Genomic DNA, 17,102 nt, shown 5'->3' on the forward strand with positions numbered 1-17,102 from the left:
TATATATATATATTTATCTATTGGCAGCATGCATAAAAGATCTAGTCCGCCAAGACCATTAACAGTGTCATATCCATGCTAAACTATTCAGAGAGTTGATTTAACTAAAAATTAATCTTAAAAGTTAAATATAAAGGTATATATAAAGGTTCTTAGCCTATATACCATCAATCACTAAACAAACCTTCAGGCGCTACTCTGTTTAGTGACATTAGTTTAATCTTTTTTAGTAACTCTTTTTTTTACAAAAACAGACAAGATTATACCTCACTCACATTGTATGGTCATGACTATCTCATTAGGACAGTAGCCAATGTTTAATAATCACACATGAAAAGATGAAATAAATGCACATTTCAATTGATTAATCTCTAATTTTCTATTGCTTAGGCATGGCTTGCATATGACAACAATCCCTTTCCCCTGTTAAGAATGATTAGAATTTGGTTTGTTGACACATAGGTAATTGATTCAAATGGGTCTCAAATGAGTTCAGTGATTGTGTTGTTTTTAAAAGACTTGAGCTTTGACAGAAATACGCCGGGAAGTATTGCAATTGGCGGCGAGCACAGTTTCCCATAGACCAATGTGTTGAACTCAGCTCCAAGCCTCTTGGATGTGAGATGACTGTTGAGCTAGTGGGAGAGGAGAGAAAGCAGTGACCTTACTGTGAACCCCTGCAAAAACTTGGATTATGTCTGGAGAATTCGGAGAAAATGCTTAAATGAGCTTCATGATTTAGTGGGGTGGCTCACAGACACGGTTCTGAAATAGGGGAAAAATGGTGAAAAGGAAACTGGGAAAATACTCTAAGGGCCAGATTTACTAACAGCTTGCGCCAGCGCAAACCATCCTTTGGAGTTAAAATAGTACTGTCAGGATCTACTTAAGATGCGCAGTGAAGAATTAATGATGAAAAGGAGTGGACAGAGTTATTTTTGCGCCTGACTTTATTGAATATGCATTTGTAGGAGTTTCCTTTTAAGACACAAAATTTATGGGAGGAGAGTATTAAAATGAATCACGCAATGCGATTTACTAATGTTTGCGCTCATCAAATTACTGTTATTGGTGCCATTGTTTAATGCCCAAAAAAGCATGTCTTAAAGCAGACGCTAATTTGCGCTGCTCTTGGTAGATTGTGTTGGTCATTATGGAAATGATCTGGCTGCGTCTGTGTTCTTTAATTTGCGCATTGCCAGTAAATCACACGCAGAAATTTCCACTCCCATTAATTTTTGGAATTGCACTCTCACACTAGTAAATCTGGCCCTAAGAATGCTAACACAGCCGCTAGTGAATCTGACTGTCAAACTGCTGTACTTTGGCCTATGAGTGCATTTTAAAGTGTTCAGAGACTTCAAAACAAGTCAAAAATTACTGTAATCTCCATTTCATGCTTTTTATGTATTTACTCTTGGAAATAGCTTGTCTAGTTTTGCACAGTGCTGAGGAAAAAAAACTACCCCTGTTTTCTTCACAATGGGCAATCTTTAAAGAAAAACAAATCGAATTGCACAGTGAAGTTCCTCTCAATATGGTCTCTATCTGAAGTTATACACAATTTTCAAGCAAAATATATTTTAAAATATATTGCTTAAGATGTTTTTAAATATATTTTTGATACACATAGCTACTAATATTGTCTCATATATTTTCCTTTTAAGACACAAAATTTATGGGAGGAGAGTATTAAAATGAATCACGCAATGCGATTTACTAATGTTTGCGCTCATCAAATTACTGTTATTGGTGCCATTGTTTAATGCCCAAAAAAGCATGTCTTAAAGCAGACGCTAATTTGCGCTGCTCTTGGTAGATTGTGTTGGTCATTATGGAAATGATCTGGCTGCGTCTGTGTTCTTTAATTTGCGCATTGCCAGTAAATCACACGCAGAAATTTCCACTCCCATTAATTTTTGGAATTGCACTCTCACACTAGTAAATCTGGCCCTAAGAATGCTAACACAGCCGCTAGTGAATCTGACTGTCAAACTGCTGTACTTTGGCCTATGAGTGCATTTTAAAGTGTTCAGAGACTTCAAAACAAGTCAAAAATTACTGTAATCTCCATTTCATGCTTTTTATGTATTTACTCTTGGAAATAGCTTGTCTAGTTTTGCACAGTGCTGAGGAAAAAAAACTACCCCTGTTTTCTTCACAATGGGCAATCTTTAAAGAAAAACAAATCGAATTGCACAGTGAAGTTCCTCTCAATATGGTCTCTATCTGAAGTTATACACAATTTTCAAGCAAAATATATTTTAAAATATATTGCTTAAGATGTTTTTAAATATATTTTTGATACACATAGCTACTAATATTGTCTCATATATTTTTGATAGATTTAATATATTTTCAATCAAATATATTTATATTGTACAAAATACATTTTTAAAACTGTTTACATTCACACAAAATGTATTTTTTTTATTGCAAATGTATTTTATTGTCTCTTGAAGTACATTTTGTAACATATTTTGGAATTTGTAGGTTTAAACTAAATATACTTGCAATTTGAAAATATATTTACTTAACAATTGCTTATACTGCTGGATATTACCTTAATAAACTGTCCAATGTGTGGTGTCTATCCATTAAGAATATGAATGAAGCATAACCCAGAGACTGACCTAACCGTTTACATTTAGTTTTTTATTATTATTATTGGTTTGGTACTATTTTCATACGTAAGGTGTGCATTTTCAAAACTTTTAATACAAGTATCACAACAGATCATCAAAAGTGCACTTTTTTCAAATATTTCAGCATATTTTCACTTGTCTTAGCACAATACACACAATCACAAAGTATCCTTTTCACTACACAAAATAAATGTTTCATCTACATAAATGTTTCATCCACAGTAACAGCCTTTCATAAAGCTCTCACTATCAAACTTTTCATTTGCATGTCTTCTCATTCAGTTTAATACATTTGTCTATTATTTAATCTAACTCAATGATTAATCAGCGAATCATTTGGTGCATCTATAGATATCTGTAGATATGGATTCAGTAGGTCAACCCTGGGTTTCACAGACTAGGTTTAAGCCTAATTCCAGACTAAAATGTAAGTCTGGGCTGTTCCAACTGAACGAAACTTGCACTGATTGATCTTAAAATATCTCAGTGCCATTGTTTTGTCTCAGGATGCACACCAGTAATGTTATTTTCTAAGGCATGTTTATAAAAGATACTTAAATGTCCTAATTCAGGGGTGGGCAAACTTGGCCCTTCCAGGTCACTTTCCTTCAGAGTTTAGCTCCAACTCTAATCAAACACACCTGAACCAGCTAATCATTGTCTTCAAGACTACTAGAAAGCTACAGGCAGGCAAGTTTTATCAGGGTTGGACCAAATCTCTGCAGGAAAGTGGCCTGGAAGGGCCAAGTTTGCCCATCACTGTCCTAATTGAACTATGGTCTAATCCTGGCTTAGTCTAAGCCCTGTCTGTGAAACCAGAACATAGTTTCTAAAGAACTTGTTTGCAATTTACGGATAATCAAATGTAATTAATTATTTTTACACTATAAGTGATTTACCTTAGATGATAACCACTATTTTGTAAGTGTGTGTATGTGTGTGGTTTTGTGTGGACAAAATGTCCCCACAAAGATGGCAATATCTGAAATCATTGTCCTTGTGGGAGACTTTTTTTTGGGGGGCCCTATGAGGGAAAAACAATTTTCGTAATGGGAGGTTTAGGAGTAGGGTTAGTGGTGTAGGGCAATAGAATATACGGTCTGTACAGTAGAAAAACCATTACGCCTATGGAGAGTCCCCACAAGGATAGCTGACCAGACATGTGTGTGTGTGTGTGTGTGTGTGTGTGTGTGTGAGCGTGCGCGCGTGCGTGTGTGTGTGCGTGTGTGCCTAGTGCTAGAGCTGGAGTGGAGTGACCCAGAAGTGAGCAAAACATGACAAAATCACTCAAAACCTCTCTTTGAGGACGTCCTCATTTTTTGCAATTTGTGAACATACAGCAGGACACAAGGGAGAGGAACTGATCAGAGATGTATCAGAAGAAGGGAGACAGATGGCATCAAATACAGCATTTTACATTACATTATGCCATGTGATACTGTATGTGGTGGCATATAACATAGAGTCTGCACATATAACTCACCTTCCATCTGAAAAGTTCAGTTACAGTATAGATTCAGTCAAATGGTCACTTTTAAAAACATTATGGATTTTATGTGAGTTATGCAAGTTAGGTAATGTAAGTGTATTTTCAAACAAGACAACTGTTGCCTGTATTACTGTAATTATTTCAGCAACAAAAAAAAGGTTATTTGAAACATGTTGCATTGTTTGCTCTTGAATGAACTGATTGTTAAATGTACTAAACTGAAAGAAGATCACAATGTTGTGTTTCTGTGATTACAGTAAAAGCAGCCAGAGCAGCAGCTTGGGTTTTTCAACAGCAGTTTTTTTGAATCACACTTGAATGAGAAGAATGAAAAGTAGCCTAGTAATATAAAAAAGCAATGTTTTTATTCAAGATGTGCTTTTCTAAAATTAAGAACTTCTCAGGAAGGTTAGTCTGCCTCATGGGACAAATTCTATTTGAAATTGCCCTTGCAAACAGAGCTTGTGGACGTGTGAGTGTCATATCCTCCAGATCATTATTGGAGGCCATGCAGAAGTCAGTTGTCAGTTATGACTAATGCTTGCATTTCCGCTCTTCAAGACTAAAGACCTGTACTTTTGCCCTTCGCTCATGTTCCACAGTATACCTAGCTCTTTCTGTGTGCTTTCTAATGTCCCTTCCCCTTGACTTCCTCATATTTGACATTTGGAGAGGAGCACCAAAAACAAAATTAATGCCTTGGCTTCCTGCGCATTTTTCAATCACTCTCTCATCTCCTTCCACAGTCTAATTTCATCAAACTTCTTTGTTAGCCAAAATTCAGATTTTGTATGTATAGCCAAGGATGTAAAATACACAGAGAAAGCTATCCGTTAGCAATCCTGCCCAATTGCTCGGCTGGCTCAGGGACCCCTCAAAAGTACTGTATGTGAAGGCCTCCATCTTTACTTCATGGGCAAACAGTTCTGGAAACATGCCATGCGACTGATCATGCATCAAAAATGATTACAATTCAAAGAAATAAATACTTGTGAATTATATGTTGCTTGCATTTTCAATATTACATGGTTGCTTGGTTATTTTTAATTGATTATCTTAAATCAATTGTTTTAATCATTTTCAATGTTTTTAAATTCCTTGTTTTATTGTTGTGATTATTTTTTTTTTTTCTTTTCTTTTATGTAAAGCACTTTGAATTACCATTGTGTATGAAATGTGCTATACAAATAAACTTGCCTTGCCTTGCCTTATGACTGTCAATGAGAAAACTGTTTTTTTTTTTTGCCAGCATAATCATGTAGTTACAGCATCTGCCACCAGGTGCTAAGGTCATATCTAGCTGCTAAACCACCAATCTTACTTTACTTCTTTATATGTGACCCTGGACCACAAAACCAGTCATAAGGGTCAATTTTTAAAAATTGAGATTTATACATCATCTGAAAGCTGAATAAATAAGCTTTTCATTGATGTATGGTATAGGATAGGACAATATTTGGCCGAGATACAACTATTTGAAAATCTTGAGTCTGAGGGTGCAAAAAAATCAAAATACAGAGAAAATCGCCTTTAAATTTGACCAAATGAAGTTCTTAGCAATGTATATTACTAATCAAAATGTATGTTTTGATATATTTACAGTAGGAAATTTACAAAATATCTTCATTAAACATGATCTTTACTTAATATCCTAATGATTTTTGGCATAAAAGAAAAATCTATAATTCTTACACATACAATGTATTTTTGGCTATTGCTAGAAATATACCCAAGCGACTTAAGACTGGTTTTGTGATCCAGGGTAACATATGTGATGTTTAGGGGCGGGTTTTACGTTTAAGTGTTTCATTTTGCAGTTTTGGACTGTGCTTTTGATCAAATAAACATTCTTCATCAACATTCAAACTTATTAAGTTATTAATGATAAAAATCTTAATGTTTCCAAACTTTTGACTGGTAGTGTTTTACCTAATTATGTTCCTTTTTTAAAATGTAATGCACATTCCATACATGTGCCGTAGTCTATAATAAATATTACATTCTTTATTGTCACTATAAAAAAAAAAAAAAGTGATAGTATTTTGTGATGTGGTAAGAATAAAGAAACACTGCACCGAACTGCCATGTCTTCATTATTCCATTATATTATCATTCCTTCGTAATACGTCATAGAAATGTAGTACTCATATTCCTAAGGAAATGTGCTCAGGATTTCCTTTTTTAGAATGTCAAGCCTGTTTGTTTAGGGAAATATCGGCTGGAAATTGGGCTGAATTTTACTAGAAATCCTAAAGGGCTGCGTCAGTGATCCCATCTCTTCCAGAGGCTGTAGACACAGACAGTTCCTCACTGAGATCCGTTGGGTAACTCCCCCTAGGGGAAAACCATTCTTTACCCATTTTCAAACAGCCTAAGGCTCTCAGCTCTTAGTCCTGAGACCTCCTTTATGTTTACTCTGGCACAGGGTGGACTTTCAACCCCACCCCAGAGAGGAGAGGGTGACACTGACCCTTTTATTCACTGTCCAAATACAGAGTTCAGTACTGGACATCAGAGGCTTTGGAACTAAAGCAAAACTCAATGTTGATTTTAAGGGAAATATGTGCGTATTAGAATTATATTGCACATACCTGCAGTGTAGTGCATGGTAAAGTGCCAACTGATTGATTAATGTGCAACAGATAACGTCATTTGCAGTTTTAAATGAAATTCAAATTTGAGTTCTCAGGTAACATCTGAAGCTCTCTATGGGACAAGATCTATCAAAAGACAAACGGATGAACCCATGTTTGTGTATGTCTCTTAAAGCTCCAAGAAGACACACATTTGATTGCTTGACCGTGGACCATCTATTTTTAGTAATCTCCTTATTCTTCTGAATAAGTATGTCTCAGTTGTGTGATTTGTGTCTTTTATTAAACCTAATGTATTTATTTTCAGAAATACAGTGCCTTGTCCCAAACTTAAACACACCAGTACACACGTTTACAGACAAAGAAATATTCAGAGCATTGTGTATGATCTGAGTATTGTAAATACCTTGCCCTCAGCTGTGAGTTGAAATCAGAAATATTCTTTGGTGTTGACATATTGAAAGCAATACTGTCATATTAGAGGCGAAATTAACAGTAAAAAACAGCAGCTGTGGTTGTTAGAATTTTACCGTAAAAAATATGAGAGCAACATTTTAAGTTGTAAAAATTGAAATGAGATTTACAGTAATAAAAAATTTTAATATATCAAATTACTCAAATCCATTATTACCTTTAGAATATATTGACAATCACATTAAAAGCACAGGTGGCAGTGAAAAAGCAACACGAGGAATCCATAAACTGAGGGTAAAACTAATATATAGAAGATACACAGTGTCATACACATAAATACAAAACCCCATCATGACACTAATATAATGCATTAAAACATGAATTTAACAACAAGATGTAATATAAAACCCCAATGTGCATAACTGACAAATACAAATTTACGGTTCAAAAATTTACATTTTTACTGTACATTGTAAAAAAAAAAATGGATCTTTAATTCAATGTGTAACTTTGCAATTATTTGTAAAAATTTACTACCAATTTCTAAATGAAAATTGCTTCAAAGGAAATCATACATCATTTTTTTTAAGTGTAGGATTTTTATAAAGAGCTAAAATCCTTATAATTTTTTTTTTTACAGTGCACCATATTCCCATTTTTAACAATACACAAATACCATATCAGGACAATCCCCAGATTATTTCTCTAATTATTAAAAAAATAGAATAACATAATTCTCTTGATCTTATCACAACATAACAATATTTTTTAATCGTATGATATTTTTATGCATTTTTGCATCTTGCTTATTTTGTCAATCTGCACTGCCAGTCGTCTTCACTTGTTTATACTTAAAACAAGTGAATAAAGATCTGACAGTGCAGTAAGACAAAATATAGCTTTGTTGGAGATGTCTCTGAAAACAGGTCTTAAGCAGAGTTGCTTCTTCACAAAATGTGTAGATATGGACACTTGAGATAAAAATGGACAAAAATTGAGATACTGATATACTCATATATATATTGAGACAAAGCACTCATTAAGAATATGATTTGTTTTGCAGTGTGTTGTTCTGGTATTATGTATCCTGCAAATTGAAAGAAGCAGTCGGATATGCAATACCAACTTGTACCACTAGAACCGCTCTTGCGTCTTGCCACAGATTGCCACTCCCAGCCCTCAGTCACAAAGAGAAGAATTTGCTGAAATCCTTCACAGATCCCAGCCCCCAATAAACCTCATAGCAATATGTCATACACCCTGGGCAGATAACCAGAATGCATAAAAATAAATCTTAATCAAAGCTAGAGCGGTAGGTGACAGGAGAAGGGAGCTGGAATGTAATGTGACGTTAGTGCAGTCTAAGTGAATTCTGTTGGGCTGTGCCAAAGCTGTTATTAATGGAGTGTGTTTCTGAGTTATTAAGCTTTATGTTGTGGCTGGTACTTCTCTCTGAAGCGAAGAGGGCAAATGTAGTTCAAAAGGGCAGCAGGGAGCAACTGTGGAAATACTAGTCTGTGCTGGTGTTATGGTGTTGCAACTGCAAAACAAACAAAGGGATTTACAATTTAAGACAGCAAGTTAACAGAATTTGAAACAATGTAAAGAAAGATTTGAAACAAATGGGATGAACTTTTATACTGGATGCACTACATTGATGACAAAGAAACAATACAGCAATTGGTTCTGGGTCTCTGTTCTTTCCGAATATATTCCTTTCAGTGATCTCGAGCAAAAGAGGTGTTGTGAACATGGTGTATCAATGCGTCAAAGCATGCAGTGTCTATTGGTTTGATTCAACAGAATCACAAACAGCACAAGAAATTACATCAGAGATCTGCAAACTATTGGAGCCGAGACGTCATCAATAAGTCGTAAATCAAAGTGCAACTTTGAAGCGAAGATCAGCACATTCAAATGTCAAGAGTTGACATAAACCAATAAGGGCTCAGGCTTAAGCGGTCTTCAGATGCACTAGAAACATGTCACACAATATTTCATTTGAACATTGATAATGTTCATTATTGACCCAAATTCAGATCTGGCCATTTTAAGTCAATATTATGATATTCTGTTGTATTATAATGTGATTATAACAAAAGAAACATAAAAAAAGATATGTGAAAAGTTACTATTGTTGAAATACAAATTTCAAGTTTTTAATTAGCTTCAGTGTACCAACAAACAAAATGATCTGTGATCCATGAGCAAACAACTGGCCAATGAGTGGTAAAACATGACTATAGAAAATCAATGCAAAAATTGGCTTTGTTGTTTAACAATATTGATTGATACTTGATTAAATTAAAGCAATTTGAATACCTTTACAACAAAAATAAGGGATGGGAAAAACAACCACTTTAGTCATGGCTCTTATTTATTGTTCCAGTGATGATAAACTAATCTGAGAAAGAAAAAAAAAGCTAACAATGACATCCTTACTACTCTAAACACTGGAAAACAGTAGGGAGAGTCAACGGTTAAAGAACATTTTTACCCCAAAAAAAATGCTTCTGGTTATGACTGGTGATGACAATAAAAGAGTATTTACTTAACCACTCAAATTATGTGGTTCCAGTGGTTCATGTGAAGAGTATGAAGAAACTTCCATAATAAATGTTAAAATCTACTAAAAGAGAAGAAAAACACACCTTGCAATTCAACATATAATTTGAATAATTTCAAGACAAAACCATAACAAATAAGTCTGACATTGTCTGTTGAAAATAATATTGTAATCATTTTGAACTGAAATTATTAACAACCATAAAATACAAATACGTTAATTCAAATTAAAAACAAACAAACAAATACCTCTAACAAACACACTACATTGCAGAAATAAATAATTCTAGAGGTTATAAAGGCTGAGAATCACAATGATAGCAAAATGTTTCTTGTGTTGTTCACACATCATCTCTATGACACAAAAAGCTTGTCCAAAAATGTCACTGTCATGGAATTACTCTGCTGCTTTAAGGAGTAATCATTTGAAGAAGGCTCTTCTGGTGCTCCTTTAATCCCCCATTTCAAAGCCCTAAGATGTTTACATGTGGAACTTGTAGTTGGGTAACTGTTTAACAGATCAGAGGCAATAAATCATGGACACCAAAACCACTTGAGACCGACTCTTTCATGAGAGAATTAAACTCTTCAGATAGCTCATTAATTACTGTCATTGTGCATTATGTTTGTGGTTTAGACGGTAACTCACAAGAAACGTTCACATCTGATTGATTCTGGCACACATTGCTCTCTCTAAAAACATTCAACAATTTGTGAAAGCAAGATCCAGATTAAACATTGTCCCTCCATCAGCTATAGTGGTGACCACAGAAGTGTATCACACTGAAAGTAAAAAATAAAAATAAACAGCAATATGCACTGACATTAACACATCAGTGTCACATGTTAGGAAGTCTTACATCCAAAATCATTGCAGCAAAACTTTTTAGCAGTTTTGTATTGTAACAAAAATGCATCAGAAAAGAAATCCTGAGCGCCGTTTGTTCTAACAGAGAGGTCCTTTTATTTATGCTTTGCTGATGATTTACGGCATTCCAATTTCTCCACGTGGATTCTAAAAAAGAACTATTTTCTTCACTAGGAATTTTGATTAGACCATTTTCATTTGATAGTGATCTCTAGGAACGTGTGTAATCGAACAAAACACGACAAGTCTCGTGTTAGTTCCCGTGATATTTGATACCCTGTTAAACCATCACAAAACAGTTCAGTCTTCTAAGAGCTGCTTTTTTTTTTCTTTTCTTTTTTTTTATTATTTCACATGTGTGCATATTAGTGCGCAACATCCACTGCAACAACATCATGCTTGAAACAAAAGATTTCAAAGGAAGGCCAAGGCTTCAGTCCTACTCTATTTGACATTCTCTTTATTGACAAATATATGCATTATTTGAACAACTGTAGCTTCATAAATATGTTTGCATTCATCAAAAGAACACCTTGACACTTTATCTTCAATTCCAGTTTCAGAAAGCTCAAACGTTTTCTCTTCAGATCACCAGAATCCAATCAACAACCTCGTCTTTCCAGATGGGCGAAGTATCCGTTAGCATTAATATGTACAATACTACTTTCAAGAAATCATTTTTGATCCACTTACTCTTCCGAGCAACATTCACGGTGCAGGGTGTGCTCTTAAAGTACCAAAGGCATGTTAAAGCAGACGCTCTCAAGTGTCGTCCTCTAGTGCGGAGTAGCAAAGATTATCTCCATCATGGATGTCCAGTATTCCACGGGTGAAACCAAAACTGGAGTATTTGGAACAGATCAAGCCTCTGCTCAAGATCACTAACACAGACCAAAAACAGATGACACCCCACACCCTGCCAGATTTGAAGAACAACGCCAAAGGGGCGTTCAAGAGAGCTGAAGGACAGCAAATGGCTCCCATCCCATAATGCCAGGGTTTAGGCCAAGGCCATTGGGCACCAAGTGTCCCCTCTCACGGAGGTTGCCACGTCAGCTGTGGACGTCAGGCCTACATTCGTGTACAGGCTCTCCTGGCCGGGGTACTTCACCATGGAGCTGGTCGTGCCTGGAACATCAACTTGGCCCACCAGCGTGGAAGAGTTGACCTGGATCAAACCAGAGAATGTCAGTATGACAAATAAAATGCAAACCAGTTGTTGCAATGAAATGGTCGATTTGTGGTTTTATGAGTCATACAGAAGAATCATTTTCAAACACCAGCAACGTTTTAGCTGTAAGGTTTGGCACATTGTTGACTCGTTTGAATGCTACGCAAATGCAGCAAAAAACAAGGGTATCAACTTACTGATGTTACAGGCACCTGTGTTGATGAAGGACTGTTCTTTGTGCACTCCTCTGAATTAGAAGACGATGAAGACGTTGGAGTCATTGGGACAGAACTACTTCCTGTGAATAATTTTAACCAGTTAGTTGACCTGCACTTAACCTCAGTGGAATTATAAATGAAAGATTTGAACTTGTCTGATTGAGTTTTGTATTATTACTGTTTAACATACCAGATGATCCCTTTGTTTTGTTCAAGGTTTTTGGTTGTCTTTTCCTTGTCTGAATACCTTCTTTTTTCATGGCAAGGGGCCTAGGCCCCTAAAAAAAAAAAAAAAAAAAAAACTTTAATCAGTTTTTAAAATACTGTAATGACACATGTAGCTTTCCCCCGTTTATTTTAAATGTATCCGTTTGTAATTGTTTCCATTGTGTCAAATCTTGTTTTCACGCAATATTCAATATAGCATACCCCGTGTAACTTTGTGTAAAGTCCACACGCGTTGCACACGGGCTCTCCGTCTGCGTTTCTGCGCCACAGTGTTGTAGTGCTCGTCTGGCAGTTCGCGCATGACAGGCCGATCCGCCTTGAAGACGACTGGAGAAGCAATTAACAATGTCATTAATTGATACTAATAAAGATTAAGTCTCTCACGGTCATTGATCCAAAGTGGTATAATTAAATAGATGTCTGGCAGATTAAATTTATGTTTCTAAATATTAGACCTTTTGTTTGTTTATATTCATATAAACATAATATATTATATATATTATTATTATATATTATAACATTACATATATATATATATATATATCTGCATGCGCACTCTTTTTGTGGCCTAATCAATTAATGTTCAATGCATGCAAAGTTGTCTCGCCAATAAAAATAGCGTTTATTATGGGAGTAGACCTGTGAAGATGTTTCCAGATAACCTCTGGCTATTGTTTGAAATAAATCGGCAGGAAATTGAGTGGTTAAGTAGCTCATCAAGTCGGTGCTCACCATTCGCTTCTGAGGTTTAATTAATGGTCGGCTGAGTCCATTCATTTTGCTGTACAGACCGCAGGCGTTACAGAGAAAGTGACCCGTGCCGTCGCGTCTCCACAGCGGGGTGGAAATGGAGCCGCAGTTGACGCACTCGCGGCCCTCCATCATGTCCTCCAGCAAATCTGAGACACAGACAGTTCCCCGTCAGTCAACATCACATTCACCATCAACTGCAATGTGTGCCAAATGAATTGCGCAGACATGACACATTGTAACAGACTAATAGCATTAATGACAGATGTGAATATTGGTTTTCTCGGCAACTCTTTTCTCTCAAATAATTCAATTTACACTGAAATATCCACTTTGTTACTGTGTACTGTTTTTCGGAGCAGCTTGTAATTACCTAAACACTTTATTTTAATCGCAATGAGTTATATTTACATGTACACCTGTAACACGGACACTAATGTAAAGCTTTATTAGAAACATTAGCTACTAAAACACCATGGGCTGCAACAGAACTTCGTTGATAGCCTCAGACAATTTGTTAAAATTATTGTAAATGGCGTTATCACTGTCACTGTTGTTGTAATAATTCTTTATGATTTGAACTTTGATTCGAAACGATAGAATTGGTCAATTCATCCATTCCTTTTTATTTCTTAAAAAAACTGTTATGCATAGCCTACGGCCTAATATATTTTTGGTTCTTAATACAAAGTTACTCCATTTACACATACGTAGCCAATAAAAGGTTCCACCTGGTGTTTCTATAATGATAGGCCACAAGTTATATATATATATATATATATAAAATAATAATAAAAAAGTCCGATATCTCGTATTTTCACCTGTCGCCAAACATGCTAAAGTTTACAGAGGAAGGTAAGCATAACTGTTTTTGGCGGTACATTAGCCTATATACAGTATATATATATATATATATATATATATACATATGATAGAAGCAGGGCCTATTATTTGGTGTTAGTGTAAAAGAAGACTTCAAATCAGTTGCAACTTTTATATTTTTGACATTGATCTGTGTGTGAGACTGGCGCCAACGACTGCACCCCGAAAATTACCTGTGCCTTAATATTTAATCATTTAACAGCCGTTTGACAAACAAATAAACAAATAAATAAACATTTATTATTAATATAATAATAATAATAATAATAATAATAATTGAATTAGCCTATTCACACGCTGCTTAAAATGTGAGGGAAACGTGGGTTTTGAAGTCCACAGTCAAAAAAGACTTTTGATATGATGAATAGCTACAGCTTACCTCCGTTTGGTCCCCTGATAGACAGTGGTGCGCTTCTGGACTGCAGGGAATGCAGCATGGAGTTCTCGAAGGGCCCCGCTGGCCACGCCGCCGGTAACTGTGATAGCTGCGGTGCATACGGAGAATACGGGCTTGTGTAAGATCCACTTATTGGTCGTGACAGGTATTGGTCTCGACTGTTTACATTCAGAGGGTTAGTATAGCTGGTATCCCTCGATGTGCCGTTATTCATAGGCGGACTTGGGGAGTAGTGGAAACGGCTGGAGGTATGTGGGCTTCCAGTGCTGTAGGACGGGCTCTCTGGTGCGGACTGTGACCAGACCGAATGACTGCTGACAGCATGGCTCGGCTGCGATGACACGCTGGGTTGTAGGTACGACAAACTCGGTATCATCGTTCCAACGCGAGACATCGGCACATAAACCGGAGAATTAGGGTTGGAGTGCATGTAACCGGCCGGTGGCGTGTCGTTATAACCGGCCTGACTCTGGGCCGCGGCGATGGCCAGGGTCTGATACATGTCGGTAGAGTCCACAATTAAGCCTCCCTTATGCGTCTCCCTGGTGTGCCCACCTGAGATGATGAGTTTGTTGCCCTGGTCTAAATCCGTGAAGAGTGTAACGTCGTCAGAATTGGGCAGGGCGTTGTTGGGATGGCCAAAGTGGACGTAGGAGTGTAGGGGCCTGCCCTCGGCGCGACGGGTTCCCACCGCGTCCAGGTGCGTCGGCGCCGGTGATCTTAGCTGGTCCCTCCGGTCAGTGTTCAGGTAGCTCTGCTCAGCCGGAGACCCTGGGCTGCTGCTGGACACTTCGCGCTTGACCATGGACCAGCTGTTATCACCCAGGTCCATCCAGGATCCCTTTTATATCTCACAGTGTGTGGAAAATACAGAGGCAGAGTGCACTGAAAAAGAGAACATAATAATTTGAGAAACGTTGGGCTATAGAGAATACTAAATTAGAAAAAAAAGAAAGAAACGAGAGAACGAACATATTTTACTTTTAGACAATAAATGTCAAAGAGGATCTCAAATCATTAAGCAAATAACCAACTGTTAAAGTTTCTCCGAATCCTTACTGGGTTTTAATCATATTCAATGAAATATGTTCAATTTTTCTTTTGACGCGGAGGAACAGTTTCACTTCAGAACGCGCGTAATGGTACAAACTTTCTCAAATCATTCATAATTCTTTTGCCTTCTTGTAATGTTCTAAATTTAAAAGTTAAGCTGCATGACGTGCAATGCACACAACTTCACTATTCCCATAAACACATGCGCACGCACATACACACCCATACAGGGCTTTACACTGAAGATCTGAATCCATCCGTGTCATGAGTCCTCCCTCTTGATGTAGCCTCATCATAATTACCAAAAAGAAAAAAAAAGAAACACACACACACAACGTAACAGATAGGAAACAAAACGTAATATGTCTTTGCAGAAAAGAGATAACCACTTGATAAGACCCACAAAAGATAAGAGAGAGAGAGAGAGAGAGGCAGGGTAAAGAAAAAAAAGACCCGAAATTATTTAAGCTCTCCTCAGCTGGCATCGAAAACAGCACCAAGACCAGAGGTTTGACAAAAGCTGGAGAAGACATTTATAATCAAGACAAGAATATGTGAAAAGAAAAAAAAAGTCGCCACTGACCTATTGGTGGTTTGCCATAAGTTGGTGTTCGCAGGATCCAGCGGTTATGTGGTTGCAGGACTTGGAGAACTATTAGGAATGAAAGTTCTCTGTTCACTCGTGACGATGTTTAAGAGAGGAGGTGCCTCCTGTGCTCCGAGCCTCTGATTGGATTCCAGCTTGAGCAAACACATCTGCTCGATAGGGGTGCTGCGCTTCACTTTCCACCTTACTTAGTTTTGATGTCCTTGATTTCGAAAGGAAAATGCGAGTCTTACAAATCTGACTACATTTTCTCAAAGGGACGGAACATTTTTAATTGCTTCAGTGGATTTTTTTTTTTTCGGACAAACAAAATAGCCTATATATTTTCCCTAAAAGACAAGTACAAGTTGGTTGAAATTGTCATTTAAAGCAATAGCTAATTTATAAGCGGTTCATAAGTGGTGTCATTCATTAATTTGCCGGCATAAAATATCGGTTTAATTTATAGCAGTTCTTTAAAAAAAAATTGGTTTTTTTTAATTAAAAAAATAAGTATCCTATATACGGCCAAAAATGTATGCTAGGTCTATATTACAGTTATGTAAAATGTAAGCGAGCAAAATACCTTTTCGATTACTAAATCCATTTCCAAATCTGAATGGTATCAAGCTCTTAGGAATAATATCTTATATTATAGTTTTATTGTGTAAAGATTTGTGTAATGTAAGGGGTAGTCACAAAAACAGAACGATGAAATAATTTATTCTTCTATTTGTTTTGATGTTGAACTTCATCTGTGCTATGCAAATTAGGCTCGTTGCTAATTAGTTCATCTAAGACGATGGGGCATCGTTGAGGATTGTAAGAGATCCTACACAAACACCCAGCGGGCAATAGGTATTACTGAATGCTTCACTTTGAACAGCTGATAATTAATTCAAGCAGAATATGCATTGTATTGTGACCTGATCAAGTACTGGAGGATGCCAATTAGAATAATCATTTTAAAGTCGTGAGGGTCTCTGACTCTTTTGATGTTCAGTTTATTCGATAACCAACACGGAACTATTTTATTATTTGAGTTATGGGTTGTTATTACATAATTGAGTTAAATACTCATGTATGTTTAAATAAAAAAAGTCATATTTATTTATGTTGTTATATTATTAACGATAGTTATAGCCTAATAATACAATGCTAAATAATTTCCGAACAGTGTGTGTGTGTCAAAAACAGGTATCTGAAGCCGTTTTAAAAATGTTTTACAAGAAAAAAAAAAAA

At 36.4% G+C, this 17,102-nt stretch overlaps 1 protein-coding gene across 7 annotated transcripts in view; it reads right to left on the bottom strand.

Moving 5' to 3' along the window:
- Positions 1-9,984: 9,984 nt before the first annotated feature.
- Positions 9,985-17,102, bottom strand: part of LOC107747517 (GATA-binding factor 6-B-like) — a 9,965-nt gene continuing 2,847 nt past the window's right edge. For 4 of the 7 annotated variants that reach the window (XM_016562061.1, XM_016562064.1, XM_016562063.1 and 1 more), the window contains exons 3-8: positions 14,204-14,421; positions 12,925-13,091; positions 12,394-12,519; positions 12,155-12,242; positions 11,944-12,044; positions 9,985-11,743 (exon numbers count right to left, since the gene is read on the bottom strand). In XM_016562061.1, coding sequence (XP_016417547.1) covers positions 11,576-11,743; positions 11,944-12,044; positions 12,155-12,242; positions 12,394-12,519; positions 12,925-13,091; positions 14,204-14,421 — 868 coding nt within the window. In that variant the 3' untranslated portion in view covers positions 9,985-11,575. Of the gene's footprint in view, positions 11,744-11,943; positions 12,045-12,154; positions 12,243-12,393; positions 12,520-12,924; positions 13,092-14,203; positions 15,107-15,255; positions 15,520-15,857; positions 15,928-17,102 lie in introns of those variants that run through there. The other 3 variants (XM_016562058.1, XM_016562059.1, XM_016562060.1) reach the window with 3 other exon arrangements.

Source organism: Sinocyclocheilus rhinocerous, unplaced genomic scaffold (assembly GCF_001515625.1).
Source record: "Sinocyclocheilus rhinocerous isolate Xijiao unplaced genomic scaffold, SAMN03320098_v1.1 scaffold48, whole genome shotgun sequence".
NCBI classification, from domain to species: domain Eukaryota; kingdom Metazoa; phylum Chordata; class Actinopteri; order Cypriniformes; family Cyprinidae; genus Sinocyclocheilus; species Sinocyclocheilus rhinocerous.